This window comes from Nesoenas mayeri (genome assembly GCF_963082525.1).
Source record: "Nesoenas mayeri genome assembly, chromosome: 9".
Taxonomy (NCBI): domain Eukaryota; kingdom Metazoa; phylum Chordata; class Aves; order Columbiformes; family Columbidae; genus Nesoenas; species Nesoenas mayeri.
Genome location: NC_137557.1, coordinates 15,652,725 through 15,665,527, shown reverse-complemented (window position 1 = coordinate 15,665,527; position 12,803 = coordinate 15,652,725). Strand labels below are relative to the sequence as shown.

Sequence of the window (12,803 nt, the reverse complement as noted above, 5' to 3'; positions counted from 1 at the left end):
ATTTACCTTAAAAAATAGATACCTATTTTTTCCATGTTTTTCTTGATGGGAAATTTGGTTATGAGATTATATAAATTGTTGCAAATGTGAGAATTAAGGGAGAATTCTGTTTGCTAATGAGAACTGAATGATGATCTGGAATATGGAGAATGCATGTGTACTGTAAAGACTTCCTTAGAATGAGTATGGAGTAGGTGCATTAAGGATGTCTGTTTATATTATGAAGAATCTGTTTTAGAAACCTGCAGAGTTTATTTTTTATATTTTTCTTTCTCCCTGTAACATAAGGTGTTTTCAGATAAACAGATTTTTATAGCTTTGCTATTAGAAAGTAAGTTGTTCTTTTCTCAAATGCTGTGTATTCACACCTGGCACAGACTAGAAAAGGTTTTGAGGAGCACAAAGTAGGTACTAAAATCAGTTGGGGACTGGGAGAATCCTAATTTTACAATAGGAAGAAGATCACTTCAGCTCCTATTAACTTCTCTGAAACTATTACTTTTATCTTGTAGCTGTTTGTAAATGGAGGAGTGAAAAATGGCAGCGTTCTGGGTGAAGTGAGACTAGAGAGAGAATATTCCTGTGGCAAACTATTTGCAGAATCCATTGCGTATTTCATGTAATAGATAAAAATCCTCAAGGTAAAAAATCACTTAGCATTGTGGGTTAGCCATACTTTTCAATAATTAATTTTGATTTTAGCTTTTATAAAATTCTTATTGGTGATTATAAAAGGCTCAAGCCAAGTAGCTAGAGAGCTAAAGGAGCACATCCATTAGATTTTATTTTGTAACAGCTTTATTATGCAATACCCTTTTCAGTATCTTTATTCTCTAAATGCCATTCTCATACCTCTTGTAAGCTGTTTTGTGCCTAATAGTCTTTTAAGAGCAATTAAGAATCTGTGTACTTAACTGGATGCCTGTTTTTTTCTCCTATTGAAAAGGACATCTTTGATCCTACTTATCTTTTAATTTTCTTCCCTTCTTTTATAAATAGTTTTGTTTATACCTTGGCTTTTCTGCAAAGGGTGGGTGAGACAGCATCTGGTAACAAATCTTTTGTAAAAGATGCAAATTCACATTGAAGACTGAAAATTAGACTGTCTATGAAATTTATTTTTCCTTAGGTCATTGCAGTGACAAGCTGTAGTGGCAGTGTGTCATTACTGAGTGACTTGCGTTTCTGCAGCTTTTGGGGGTGAAATGGTGAAAAATCATCTAGTTGGTATAGGATAGGGGTGATTTAAATATTGATCCTGGGGTCCAGAAGGAAGCATTGAGGTGACTCCCTGTGGAGCTCCAGCCTGCGGAGGTGGGGTCCAGTGTTTCCAAATGGGTTTTGCATTGTGCAGGAGGAGAATCCATTCGCCCCCAGCCAGGGAGTGCCCGGCCCTCTGCTGTGGGAGCAGAAGGAGGCACGAGTGGGTCAGGGGCTGCTCTGTCCTCTCCTGTTCTGTGTTACGGATGGTACCAGCAGTGGATATTCATGCTTCAGTGTCTGGTGTATCCAAAGCAGAGAAGCTGGAGTGTAGGCTGCTACAGCCAAGCCCTGGAGCTGCTGAGTGACCCCAGCAGCCTGAATCCACAGCTGGTGGGGCCCATCTTGGTGTGGGATCCCAGGGGATGGAACTTGTGTGGTACATTTCCAGGTAGGTACCAGAGGCTGCTGTGCCTGTGTGTTTTGGTGAAGCCTCCCCAGCGCTCTGTAGGATGTCCAGATGTTTATGTGAAGACCTTGTAGGTACAGAGTTGCGAGTTCATCTCTGATTTTTTCTGAACCAGTCCTGACATCTGTGGGTGTCTGTAAGAATCAGACTCTGCTTTGAGCACCCAGGCCCTGGGTCAGTGGAGAAAAGCTACTTGGTCGCTTGGAGTTAAAATCTTTCCTTTACAGTGTTACACAAGTGTTTATAATTGAACTGTCTTTTTAAAAGTTTCTGATCTCCTTTGACTTCTGTGCACACCAGCTGCATATGTTTGGTGTAATACTATTTGAGGAAGAGTTGGTTTCTGAAAGTCAACGTCAGGTTATTATTTTGGGCACTTAGCAGGGTGCATGTGTTCTCCCCCTGCCTTCCCCTTGGTTGTTTTGAAGTGTAAGAATAAACCACTGATGAACAAGGGTAACAAATTATGTCTTCCAAAGCATATATTTAGAATTGTAACTATTGCTAACATGACTTCAGCTGTCCCAGTGACCCTGAATGTACCCCTGCTTTCTGCATTTACAAATCACATTTTGTACTAAGATAGCAGCTCTACCTAAGCATACGTGAACCCTTTGAAGTTGCTGGATTACTGTATTCTTTGTGTTTTTCTGGATATAAAACTGCTCCTATGCTTTTTCAATTACTTACAATTATCCCCAGCATTGGGATGGCTTTCAAGCTTGTATTGGTTTCATGTTATGAATTTCTGAGACAGATTTTGTAGCTGAAACTCTGTAAAAATTGTATCAGACCTGCAATCAGGCCTGAGTACTGCCTGAGCCATCTAAGTTACAGAGCACTTAAATAGGAAATCCAGTTTTATCTTTGGGGGTTCTTGGGGATCAACCAGTGTTTGAGGCATGTTCTTGGCACGTTGAAATGAAAATAGTGCTGTCTCTGAGATGTGCCTGGAAGAGGGAGCTATCCTGAGGGAGTTCATGTAACATTGACTTAAAAACTAGAATCTTGTTATGAGAAAAGCAAGATTGGAGAAATCTGTTCCGAGCATCTTTGATCACTTTAGGCAGCTTGCTTGTGGGTTTTTCCTCCATACATTTTTACAGTGGTGGGACTGATATTTTTAATAAATAAAGATTGGAAGTGTTGTATTTCCGCAGAAGGATTAAGGTCTGACCTTTGTATCTAGTTTTAGATTGCTGGCTTGCTCTACTTTACATGGTCACTTGAGGACCTTGCGGTGAGACATTTCTCAGCTACTGTGGATCTACTCTGAATACTTATATGAGTATGCATATGTTTGCCTGTGTTATGGTGAATGTAGTTTTGAAGGATATTTGAATTGCTGCCTTTTTCATAAAGATTGTTCTACTTTCTGTGCATTTTATTTGCTGAAGAATCTAGATTTTGGGGCAGTTAGGGTCCAATAAGAGGGGTGAACTCTACAGCTGAAGACAGCGGCAGTGGAATAATCTAGATCAGAATTCTACTGTTCTTTTAAAAATGAACGGTTCAAAATGAGATTTATCAAATTACAAACCTGATATTAGCAATCAATCCTTGAAAATTGTCTCAGAGTTGACTTCTGAATAAGGCTGTTGAGTTCATAAACATTTATTAAAACAGCTCATAGTGCTTGAAAATTTCTTTTCTCATTGCTGCATGAGCTAGTTCAAGACTTTCAATATACCACTGTTTCCATGCTGCTGCTGTAGCTGCTCCTCCTCACTTTGTAAGCCACCCTTAAGAATCGTAACTAAAACACTAATTTAATTTTGTCTGTGTGAATTGTTCACATAAAGGATGCAGAATTCTTAAGCAATTGCATACTGTCTTTTCCTCCACCTGCTTCTGTCAGGGCAGTCAGTTTTTATGGGTAAGCCTGTTCCATTTGTCATTTCTCAAGTCTCATCTTGTGCAGGGATGTTTTACTGTGTAAATCTGTCATAAGCTGGAAAGTTTTCTGTTTGTGGTTATTTAAAGAGGAAATGGGAGTTTCACATTAACTTTTTTGTCTTACTTGCTTTTGGTTTTGTATTTTATGCAGAAAATTTTCCGAATGACATGGTGACAATCAAACTGTGCGTTTGCCGATATCCAGAAATGGTTTTATTTTAAAACTGGAAAAGAGCGCTGTTGGTGCGTGTTACGCTCAGAGCAGGTCCCTGGCCTCGCCGGCTCTGCTGCTGGTGGATGCCCATCCTGCCTCTGGTGTCGAACTGTAATTGCTGCTGCTGTTCTCCTGTCAACAGTGACCTCTGCACTGCCCAGAACCTCATTAACAAGACATGGGCTGCTCGCTGCATAGCTGCCTGTAAAATCCTCTCTTGAACAAAAAATAGGGTACTAAGACATGAACTAACTCTGGTTTGTGCTGTTGGTTGTAGTGAGTTCAGAGATACGCTGATGTGTGTGGCTCTTCCATGTGACCTGCCAGGGGTTTTGGAAGCTCTTGACATGAAACAGGACATCGCCCATTGTGTTAAGGGACATGGTTATAGAAGCAGAATCTCTTAATTTCCTTTAGGACATAAAACAGTTACACAACAGTTGAGAAAAGATTTCTAATTTTAATAAAAGTCAAACAGAGACTTAACTACACTGCAGTGTCCTCAGGACATTCATAAAGTTCTGGAATTCCTTCAGCTGCACAAACAGGAATTTATAAATATTTATCGAAATTAACGTTTTGAAAATGTCATTTGTGCACCTGGAGGTGAATGTAAAGGAGTAATGGGGAGTGGGGGAACAGCTTTCTACAGATATGTTCTCCGCTTTGCTATTTATTTCTGTTTAAGACAAGCTGGTTTAATTTCGGTCCGTGCCAGCTGCTTCTGCAGCACAGGTTCTGCACACACAGCTCAGAAGGAACATCCAAGAGGAAACAGGTGCTTTAGAAGGCAGATTGCTGCACCTCTTGCTTAATGGAATGGCTGTTGAAGACTTGAGCATTATTGGAAAGTAGTGTGTTTTGAGGGAAATAGCTGCCACTACTGTGTGAGACTTTGAATACGCTGTTAAGAGTTATGCACAGTACGAAAAAGAAGGGTGCAAAATAGAAATATGCAATTCTAAATGCTACCGTTCAGGTTTTTCTCACCCATCTCTAGTGGTGATACCAAAATAACTGTTGTAAACAAATTCATACATCTCCAGGTTTGGACAGCTACTCAATTTTATACAGATTTTATTCACATTTTGCAATCTATAACTTGTGCTTTAGTTTTAAGAATATAGCTTTTGAACAGTGTTTGAGGAATTCAGAATCTATATTTACCCTGCGTAGATTAGGCTAGATACAGGAGTTTTTAATCAACCCCCAGAACTTATCACACGTTAGGTGTATGTAATAGCAAAACCCTCCATCTTTCATCCAAATATAATTTGTTTTAAGATAAAAGGTCTTGCTGATGTTGGACTTCAAGAAGAGTTTCTTCATTTTGTGCCCAATCTGTCCTTGTGAACGTGAGAAAGGCAAGTCTTAAAGCATAAAAAATCAAGTCAGGAAGTGCGCCGGTAAGGATCGATCAAACCTTTTGCCCCATCACTTAAACGAAGGGATGCAAGGGTGGAAAATCTTGGAGAGTTCTGGCTGGGGTGGTGTCACTTTGGGATGGGAAGAAATCATTCAACTAGTCAGGATTTGGGTTTTCTAAATATTCTGAAATATTACATGTAAAAATCGTATATAATTAATATATAGATATAATAAATATAAAATACTAAACTGTAACATTTAATATTTAAGCTCTAAATGCATACAATGAGTTTTTTCCTCATAGGTGAAATTGGGGAATTCTAATCACAGTTGCTTACTCCTTACATTACACATTGCTTGCTGCAGAGTTTGGGGTAGATGCAGCCACAGTATTTATATCTGAGGGGTGACTGGGTTGCAAAGTGTGCAACAGCCCATACAGGAAAAGATGCATTATTTTCTGCTCTATCAAAGCAAACAAGATGTAATGTTTAAAAATTGAAGCTGGCCTATAAATAAATGCTGAGGGGATTTTAACTTTATTTTTTAAGGTTGAATTTTACTTCTTGAGGAAAGTTTTGTTGTTTGACATAAGTGGTCTAGTACACTGAAACTGACAAGCCTAAATTAGACTGGCATGAAGTAAAATAGAGGGTGGAAAATATACGCTGAAGTATCTGAAAAAATTTGTGAAGGTCTGTATCTGTACAGCTGCGCAATGTTCCTCTTTCACACACTTAAGTGTGGCTCTTACCACTTAAGCTTTTATTCTTTTGGTTTTGCACACAGCCAAGAGGGTAAGACCCTGCAGAGCCTGTGCCGCCCGCTGAGATACCTCCTGCCTGCACTCTGCGCTTGCTTCGAGAGACTGAGCGGAACACTTCACCTTAGAAATTATTGCAATAGGTATAAAACAACTCTGTCACTATGGTGCTGATTTTAATTCAGTTTTCAATTGGCTACAGTAGTATTTAAGCCCATGAGCCAGTATTGAAGTATTTCACTGTGACCTGGGGCTCTATTCATGGTAGTTTTTACAGCTGCCCCTAGGCTTAAAAGAAATCATGGAAGTAGTTCTGCAAGTGGAGTAAGTTATCAGAGTCCTTGGTGAGGATCTTGTCTCCTGGACATATTGTTACAAAACCCTGCCCCATCACATTATTTTATTATTATTATTTTTAAAAAATCTACGATAGGCTACATATATATTTTTCTTACTTCATTGTAAAAAGCAAGAGAAGTTCTGAAATGCCAGCTGCCTGATGATGACTTTTGTTGGCACTTGGCAATAGATGATTGATTCATTGGTACAATCTCTGTACGTTTTTACAGATCTTTTAAACTTGGGGAGTGTGTATGAACTTTTCAGCTACTTTTTAGAGCTAAAATTACTGTTAGAGGCCATTGCTGTGGTCGCACACACAGCACACCATACCACAGAGCTGACACCCAGCAGCTCCTATTCTAGAAGATCAGCAAATACTTTAAATCCTGGTCTGCAGAAGAAAAAGTAAAATTCAGAATCCCTTTAAGGAGAGTTCTTTGTATACAATGACAATGGCCCGAAACAGTGTGTCTTGGCTTCAACAGATCTGCAGAGCTAGTGATCTGGTGTTTTACTGTCTGTCTTTGTAATACTTTCCATCAGATGTGTAGACGATTAAAACAAACAAAAACCAAATCAAAACAAAAAAACCCAAAAACTTGGTGTGGGTTGAAACTTGTCTGCATAAATCTTTTCCGTATAAACTTATGAAAAATTAATTGATATTGAGTTGCTTAAAGTGATAAGTTGACTACCAGGTCTGAAACTTGTTCCGAGAGGAGCAAATATTGCAGCTGCACTGAACCTGACTGATTTCAGTCGGGTTCTGCATGGGTGCTTGAGTCCACCTGCACAGAATAAATACATATGCAACTCCAGTTTTGAAAAATAAGATGCCATTTTGCAGCGTGTAGGTTGAATTAAAGATCTGCTCGGACCCATGTTTTCCTAGGTAGAGGGGGAGCAGTGTATTAATAATGGCTGGGTTACTGCCAGTGCTCAAACTCTCTTGATTCAGAGAGACGTAACTGCTGCGGAACAGCAGGGAAGGTGCAGAATCCAATTACAGCTCTTAACGTTTGGGTTTACTGATTAGTTTCACCATTTCAACTGTTATACTTGCAGTTCATGTTTGCTTGTATTTATTTATATAACGTGCTAAATTATAAATTGTGTAAGAACTGGAGATAGCTTTGTAGTTTTTGTTGTTGTTGTTTTGTTTGTTTGTTTTACAAAATTTCACACCTGTATTCAACCAAGTGAAATGGAAAGAAGGGATTAATTCGAACTTCATGCTACTTTAATGATTTTTCACTGCTATAAATTGGGTTTGCTCCCCGTAGTCTGTCCGTTATTGCGTTAGTGCTGCAGTACAATATTGGTGGGGGATACTGTTTTATGAACAGTGGTGTCTCAGTACTGTTCTTGTTATTCATAATTTAATATAGCATAATTGATGCTATTAAAGACCATTCCAAAACCAAACATTTCTGCTTTAGCTGGGTGAAGGTCACTTCATCTTCAGTGAGCATGTGAAGCCAAATAAATATTTAATCCATGCTTTTATAAAAGCGATACAAGCAGTGTATGAAAACTCAAGGATTAGGACTAAGGAATAAAATAACTGCAAGGGTTTCATGCTGCAAGGTGCTTCAGAGGTATGTATATCTCTTTTATTATTATATACTATGTTTCAAAAGTTACACCTCAATTGTTTTATGCTCATCAAGTTTAAACTTTGAATGTTTTTTGCCCACTAGATACACATTATTTTTGCAGAATATGACTTCAAATGCTTCCTCTGGAGCAGTGTAGGTAAAAAACAGCTTCCCTTTCCCCCTCATTGTTTAATGAAATATGGATTTTTCTCAAATGTTAGTAGCAGAAGTGTAAAACAATCACTAAATAAGTTACTTCTATATGAAAAGTCACAGTAACATTTGAATACTGTGGGCAGCTTGTGAAACGAGTCGCCTGCCTTGTTCCTGTGGTTTGGCTGCACCTCCTGCAGGACAGCAGCTGGGGTGGCAGCAGCGTCTCAAACCGGGGATCACCCCCGCTCCCCTCAGCCCTGCAAAGCTTCGTGGCTCAGAGGGGCAAGTGGGGAAGAGTGGAGCCCTCCTCCTATCGATGTCACTCTTCACTTCGGGGCTGGAAGGGTTTCACAAGCTTTTCCATACAGGCAACTTGGCTGTTACCATCTGTGTAGAAAATCTAGGAGGAGTACAGAAATCCTTTTCATAGGGGAAATAAATATTGTTTACACATTCAGCTCTTCCACCAGGTAAGGCAAACACCAGATGAATTTGTGTTTTGCCCACTGTATGAGTGTAAAAGTGTGTTGCTATAGTGTCAGATCTGTGCATTCAGAAAACAAATGTTCCATCAAAACCTTTTGTCAATGTCATCCATTGTGGAGAGATCAGACTGTGTCTGAGCCAGGTACAGCTCAAATCTATCACCTGCCCTATAGGTGGTGGGCTGTATATGTGTCTCCTATAGATGATGAGAAAGGCTACAAGGATGTGAGAGCTGCTGGCTAAAGAAAGCAAGGGAAAGTCGTCATCAAATGCTTCTGTAACTCGTGGTCACCCCTGCGTTTGCTCTGGTCTCCCCTGGGGAAATGCCTCGACAGATTGGAGTCCCCGGGCACTGCCCAAAGCCCGGTGGTGGTTCCACAAATGTGCTGACCCTCCGGATTCAGCTCGGGCCGTGCCTGGGTGCGTTCTGGGGATGTGTCTTCAAAGCGCTGGTGCTGCCTGGAGCTGCACCGCTGCTTGCACTACACTTTATGCAACGCTGCAGCTATAAACCACAGAAGTCATGAACTCCTTCTAGTACGTGATAACCACTCCGTGGCAGGCAGTCTCTGGGTTCACCGCCAGCTGCCGAGGCGGGAGCGCGGCTGGGGCGGTGGTAGCGTCTGCGCTCGGTTCTCACCGAGCAAACGCGGGGCTGGGGACGTGGGGGGGGGGGGTGACCCGTGGCCGTGGGGATGGGGTCGACCATCTTCTCGCTTGTCTGCAACAGAAAACTCACCTTGGCGCTGAGTTACCGGCCGCTCGGGCTCGCTGCCCGCAAACCGCGGCCCCGGCTGCAGGCGCGGTGCGGGGCAGCCCCGCCGCACACACCGCTGCACCGCCCGGCCGCGCCAGCTCGGGGTTTGCTGACAGGCACCTCCGGATTGCAAAGGGACCGGCTATTTGTAGCGGTTGTAAACATATTCTTAAGAACTGAAGGTACGTTTCTGTCTGAGCTGTACCAGGATGATCCAGTTCGGGTTTTTTTATGGCTTTGGAGACGTTCTTAGAGGACCCTTCAGAAATCCGAGTTCCTCCAAGTACCAAGTTAACGATACGAGGGGCACCTTGTCTCTTCCAGGCCTTCTAGGGTTTGTTTTTTTTTTTTTTTCCTCCCCATCTTGTTTTGCCTCTTTTCATTTTACCGGCGCAGCTTCACTGCTCGAAGCTGTGCACCCGGGGCAGGGCTGGCGGAAACCCACCGCAACACGGGAGCAGCTTTGAACAGCGCCCATCGCCCACCGGCGTTTCAGACCCGGGCGGGCCGGGTGCCGTAACCTCCGCCCGTTACCGGGCGGGAGGGGACGAGGCGGGGGCAGCGCTGCAGGCCGCTGCCGTGCGGGGCTGCGGCTGCCCCAGGGCTCCGGCCCCTCCGCCGCCGCGGGGCGCAACGGGCTCGGCGGGCACCGCGGCGGGCGCGGGACGGCGGCGAGAGCGACCGCGGCGGCCGCCAATGGAGAGCGCGGGGCGGGGCGCCGCCATTTCGGGCCGCACCTCCGCGGCGCGTCCCTGCGCGGCGGCGGTGGCGGTGGCCGGGGCTGTCCCCGCTGCGGCGCGGGGGCGCCATGCGCGCTGGCGGCTCGGCTCGGCTCGGCTCGGCTCGGCTCGGCGCAGCGCCCTGCCCGCCCTTCCCGCCCGCCGCCCCTTGCTCCCGCCCCCGCGGCCGCGGTGCGGGGCGGAGCGGAGCGCGGCGCCGCCTCGCCCCGGCGGCCGCTGTGAGCTGGGCTGCGGCGGCGCCCGCGGCCGCTCGGCGATGGCGGCACGGAGGAAGCGCGGCTGGCCGCGCGGCTGCTAACTAGGGCAGCGGCGGGGCGGGGGCGGCGGGGCCGTCGCGGCGGCTGCGCCATGCGGGCCGGGCGCGGGGGGCCGGCCGGGAGACGGCGCCGGGGGTGGCGCGCCCTGCTGCCCGCCGCGGGACCTCGGGCGCCGGGGCGCTGAGCAACAGTTGGCCCCGCCGCCGCCCAGCATGAAAGTGTGCCGGCGGAAGGCGCTGGCGCTGTGCCTGGGCTACGCGCTCCTGCTGCTCCTCGCCGCCCTCAACCTGCTGGAGTACAAGTGGCGGCGGGAGCCGCGGCGCTGCGGAGAGCCCCCGGCCGTCCCCCAACATCGCCCCCCGCCGCCGCCCCCGCCGCCTCCGGCCGGGAGCCGCGGTCCGGCGGGCGCCCGGCGGCAGCTGGTCTATGTCTTCACCACCTGGCGCTCGGGGTCGTCCTTCTTCGGGGAGCTCTTCAACCAGAACCCCGAGGTCTTCTTCCTCTACGAGCCGGTGTGGCACGTCTGGCAGAAGCTGTATCCCGGGGATGCCGTCTCGCTGCAAGGGGCGGCCCGCGACATGCTGAGCTCCCTGTACCGCTGCGACCTCTCCGTCTTCCAGCTCTACAGCACGGCGGGCGCCGGCAAGAACCTCACCACGCTGGGCATCTTCGGGGCGGCCACGAACAAGGTCATCTGCTCCTCGCCCCTCTGCCCGGCCTACCGAAAGGAGGTGGTGGGCATGGTGGACGACCGGGTGTGCAAGAAGTGTCCCCCGCAGCGCCTCAGCCGCTTCCAGGAGGAATGCCACAAGTATCGCACGCTGGTCATCAAGGGCGTCCGCGTCTTTGACCTGGCTGTCCTCGCCCCGCTCATGCAGGACCCGACCCTGGACCTCAAAGTCATCCACCTGGTGCGGGACCCCCGCGCCGTCGCCAGTTCCCGCATCAAGTCCCGGCACGGCCTCATCCGGGAGAGCCTGCAGGTGGTGAGGAGCCGGGACCCCCGCATCCACCGCATGCCCTTCCTTGATGCTGGCCACAAGCTGGGTGCAAAGAAGGAGGGGGGGGGTGGCTCGGACTACCATGCCCTGGGTGCCATGGAGGTCATCTGCAGCAGCATGGCCAAGACCCTGCAGACTGCTCTGCACCCCCCTGACTGGCTCCAGGGCAACTACATGGCTGTGCGCTACGAGGACCTGGTGGTTGAGCCCATCAAGACCCTGCGGCAGGTGTATGGCTTCGTCAACCTGGCGGTCAGCCCAGAGATGGAGAAGTTCACCCTCAACATGACCAGTGGCCCTGGTTACTCCTCCAAGCCCTTTGTGGTGTCGGCCAGGAACGCCACCCAGGCGCTGAGCGCCTGGAGGACTGCACTCAGCTACCAGCAGATCAAGCAGGTCGAAGAGTACTGCCACCAGCCCATGGCCCTGCTGGGCTACGAGAGGGTCGACAGCCCCGAAGAGGTGAGGGACCTCAGCCGAACGTTGCTCAGGAAGCCGCGGCTGTGACGGGGCAGTGGGTGCCCACCAGCCGCCCTCGGGGTCAGCTGAGCCCCGCTGGGGACAGGAGCCGTTCGGCCGGCTTGAGTGAGGGAGGGAGCCGGGAAAAGCTGCCTGGTTTTTGATTTCCTCCAGAGACTGCTGAAGGGTAACATACCGTAATGTGATGATTTTTTTCTTTTCTTTCTTCCCCGACTCCCCACCCCTCCATTGGGTTAGATGCGATTTAAAAATAAATAAATAAAGTGGAACTGAAAATATGTGTGAAGCCCCTTCCCCTTTCTCTAAAATGCCAGGCGGTAGTTCTGTACCAAAATCTTGTTTGTGGAGTTCTTGTGCATTTGAAGATGGTAACAAAAACTCTTGCACAATTTCTAACACATCTTTATCTCCCTTGATGCAGAGGGGATGCCCTTGCAAAGTGAAATGCTGAAAATCAGACTTTCGTATGAAAGCAAATGTTCAGGCATGATAGTAAAAACAACTCAACCAAACAATAAATGATATTCATTTTTATAATTACCTCAGTTGTTTGGGAATTACAATGTTGCTTATATACAGCTGGAGGGGACGCTTGCTTAAAATAGCAATGTGGACTTTTATAAGGGTATGAGTGGAGGGCTGGAGTCCAACATTTGATGTGTTTGAAGATTAGGAGCTGCTCTCGCAGAAACAAGTACAGATTTCACAAATGCAGTGCAGGTTTTATGGCTGTGTTAAAGCAGGTTTCTATTTAACTATTGTCTTTTTTGTTGTATTTAAAACGTCTTTCAAGTGCCGCTGTATTAGTGTCCTAGGAGTTTTAAAACGTTTGTTATAACAGCAGTATTTATTTTTGTCTTGACATGTATGTCCAGGAGTCACTGTCAAATAGAAGCGGATCTACAGCGTGACAAGATGTGCAGGATTTAAAAAGACTTTTATCTTACTGGAAACATTAGCATGTGTGAAAAGAAAAATAAAATTATATATATTATCTATATTCTATAGTGCTAACAATGCATAAGACATGTAAGATATTTCTTGACGTTGATTGGTAACAGGCATAACAGGGAAGC

The 12,803-nt window shown here is 46.3% G+C and overlaps 1 protein-coding gene across 1 annotated transcript; it reads left to right on the top strand.

Annotated features, from left to right (window-relative positions):
* The first annotated feature begins 10,331 nt into the window (after positions 1-10,331).
* On the top strand, positions 10,332-12,533 carry CHST2 (carbohydrate sulfotransferase 2). Its single transcript, XM_080349835.1, has one exon. The coding sequence runs from the start codon at positions 10,459-10,461 to the stop codon at positions 11,752-11,754; it is 1,296 nt and encodes a 431-aa protein (XP_080205961.1). The 5' UTR covers positions 10,332-10,458; the 3' UTR covers positions 11,755-12,533.
* The last annotated feature ends 270 nt before the right edge of the window (positions 12,534-12,803 follow it).

Excerpts from the sequence above, each read along its gene's own strand:
- CHST2 (XM_080349835.1), top strand. The coding sequence starts at position 10,459 with ATGAAAGTGTGCCGGCGGAAGGCGCTGGCGCTGTGCCTGGGCTACGCG.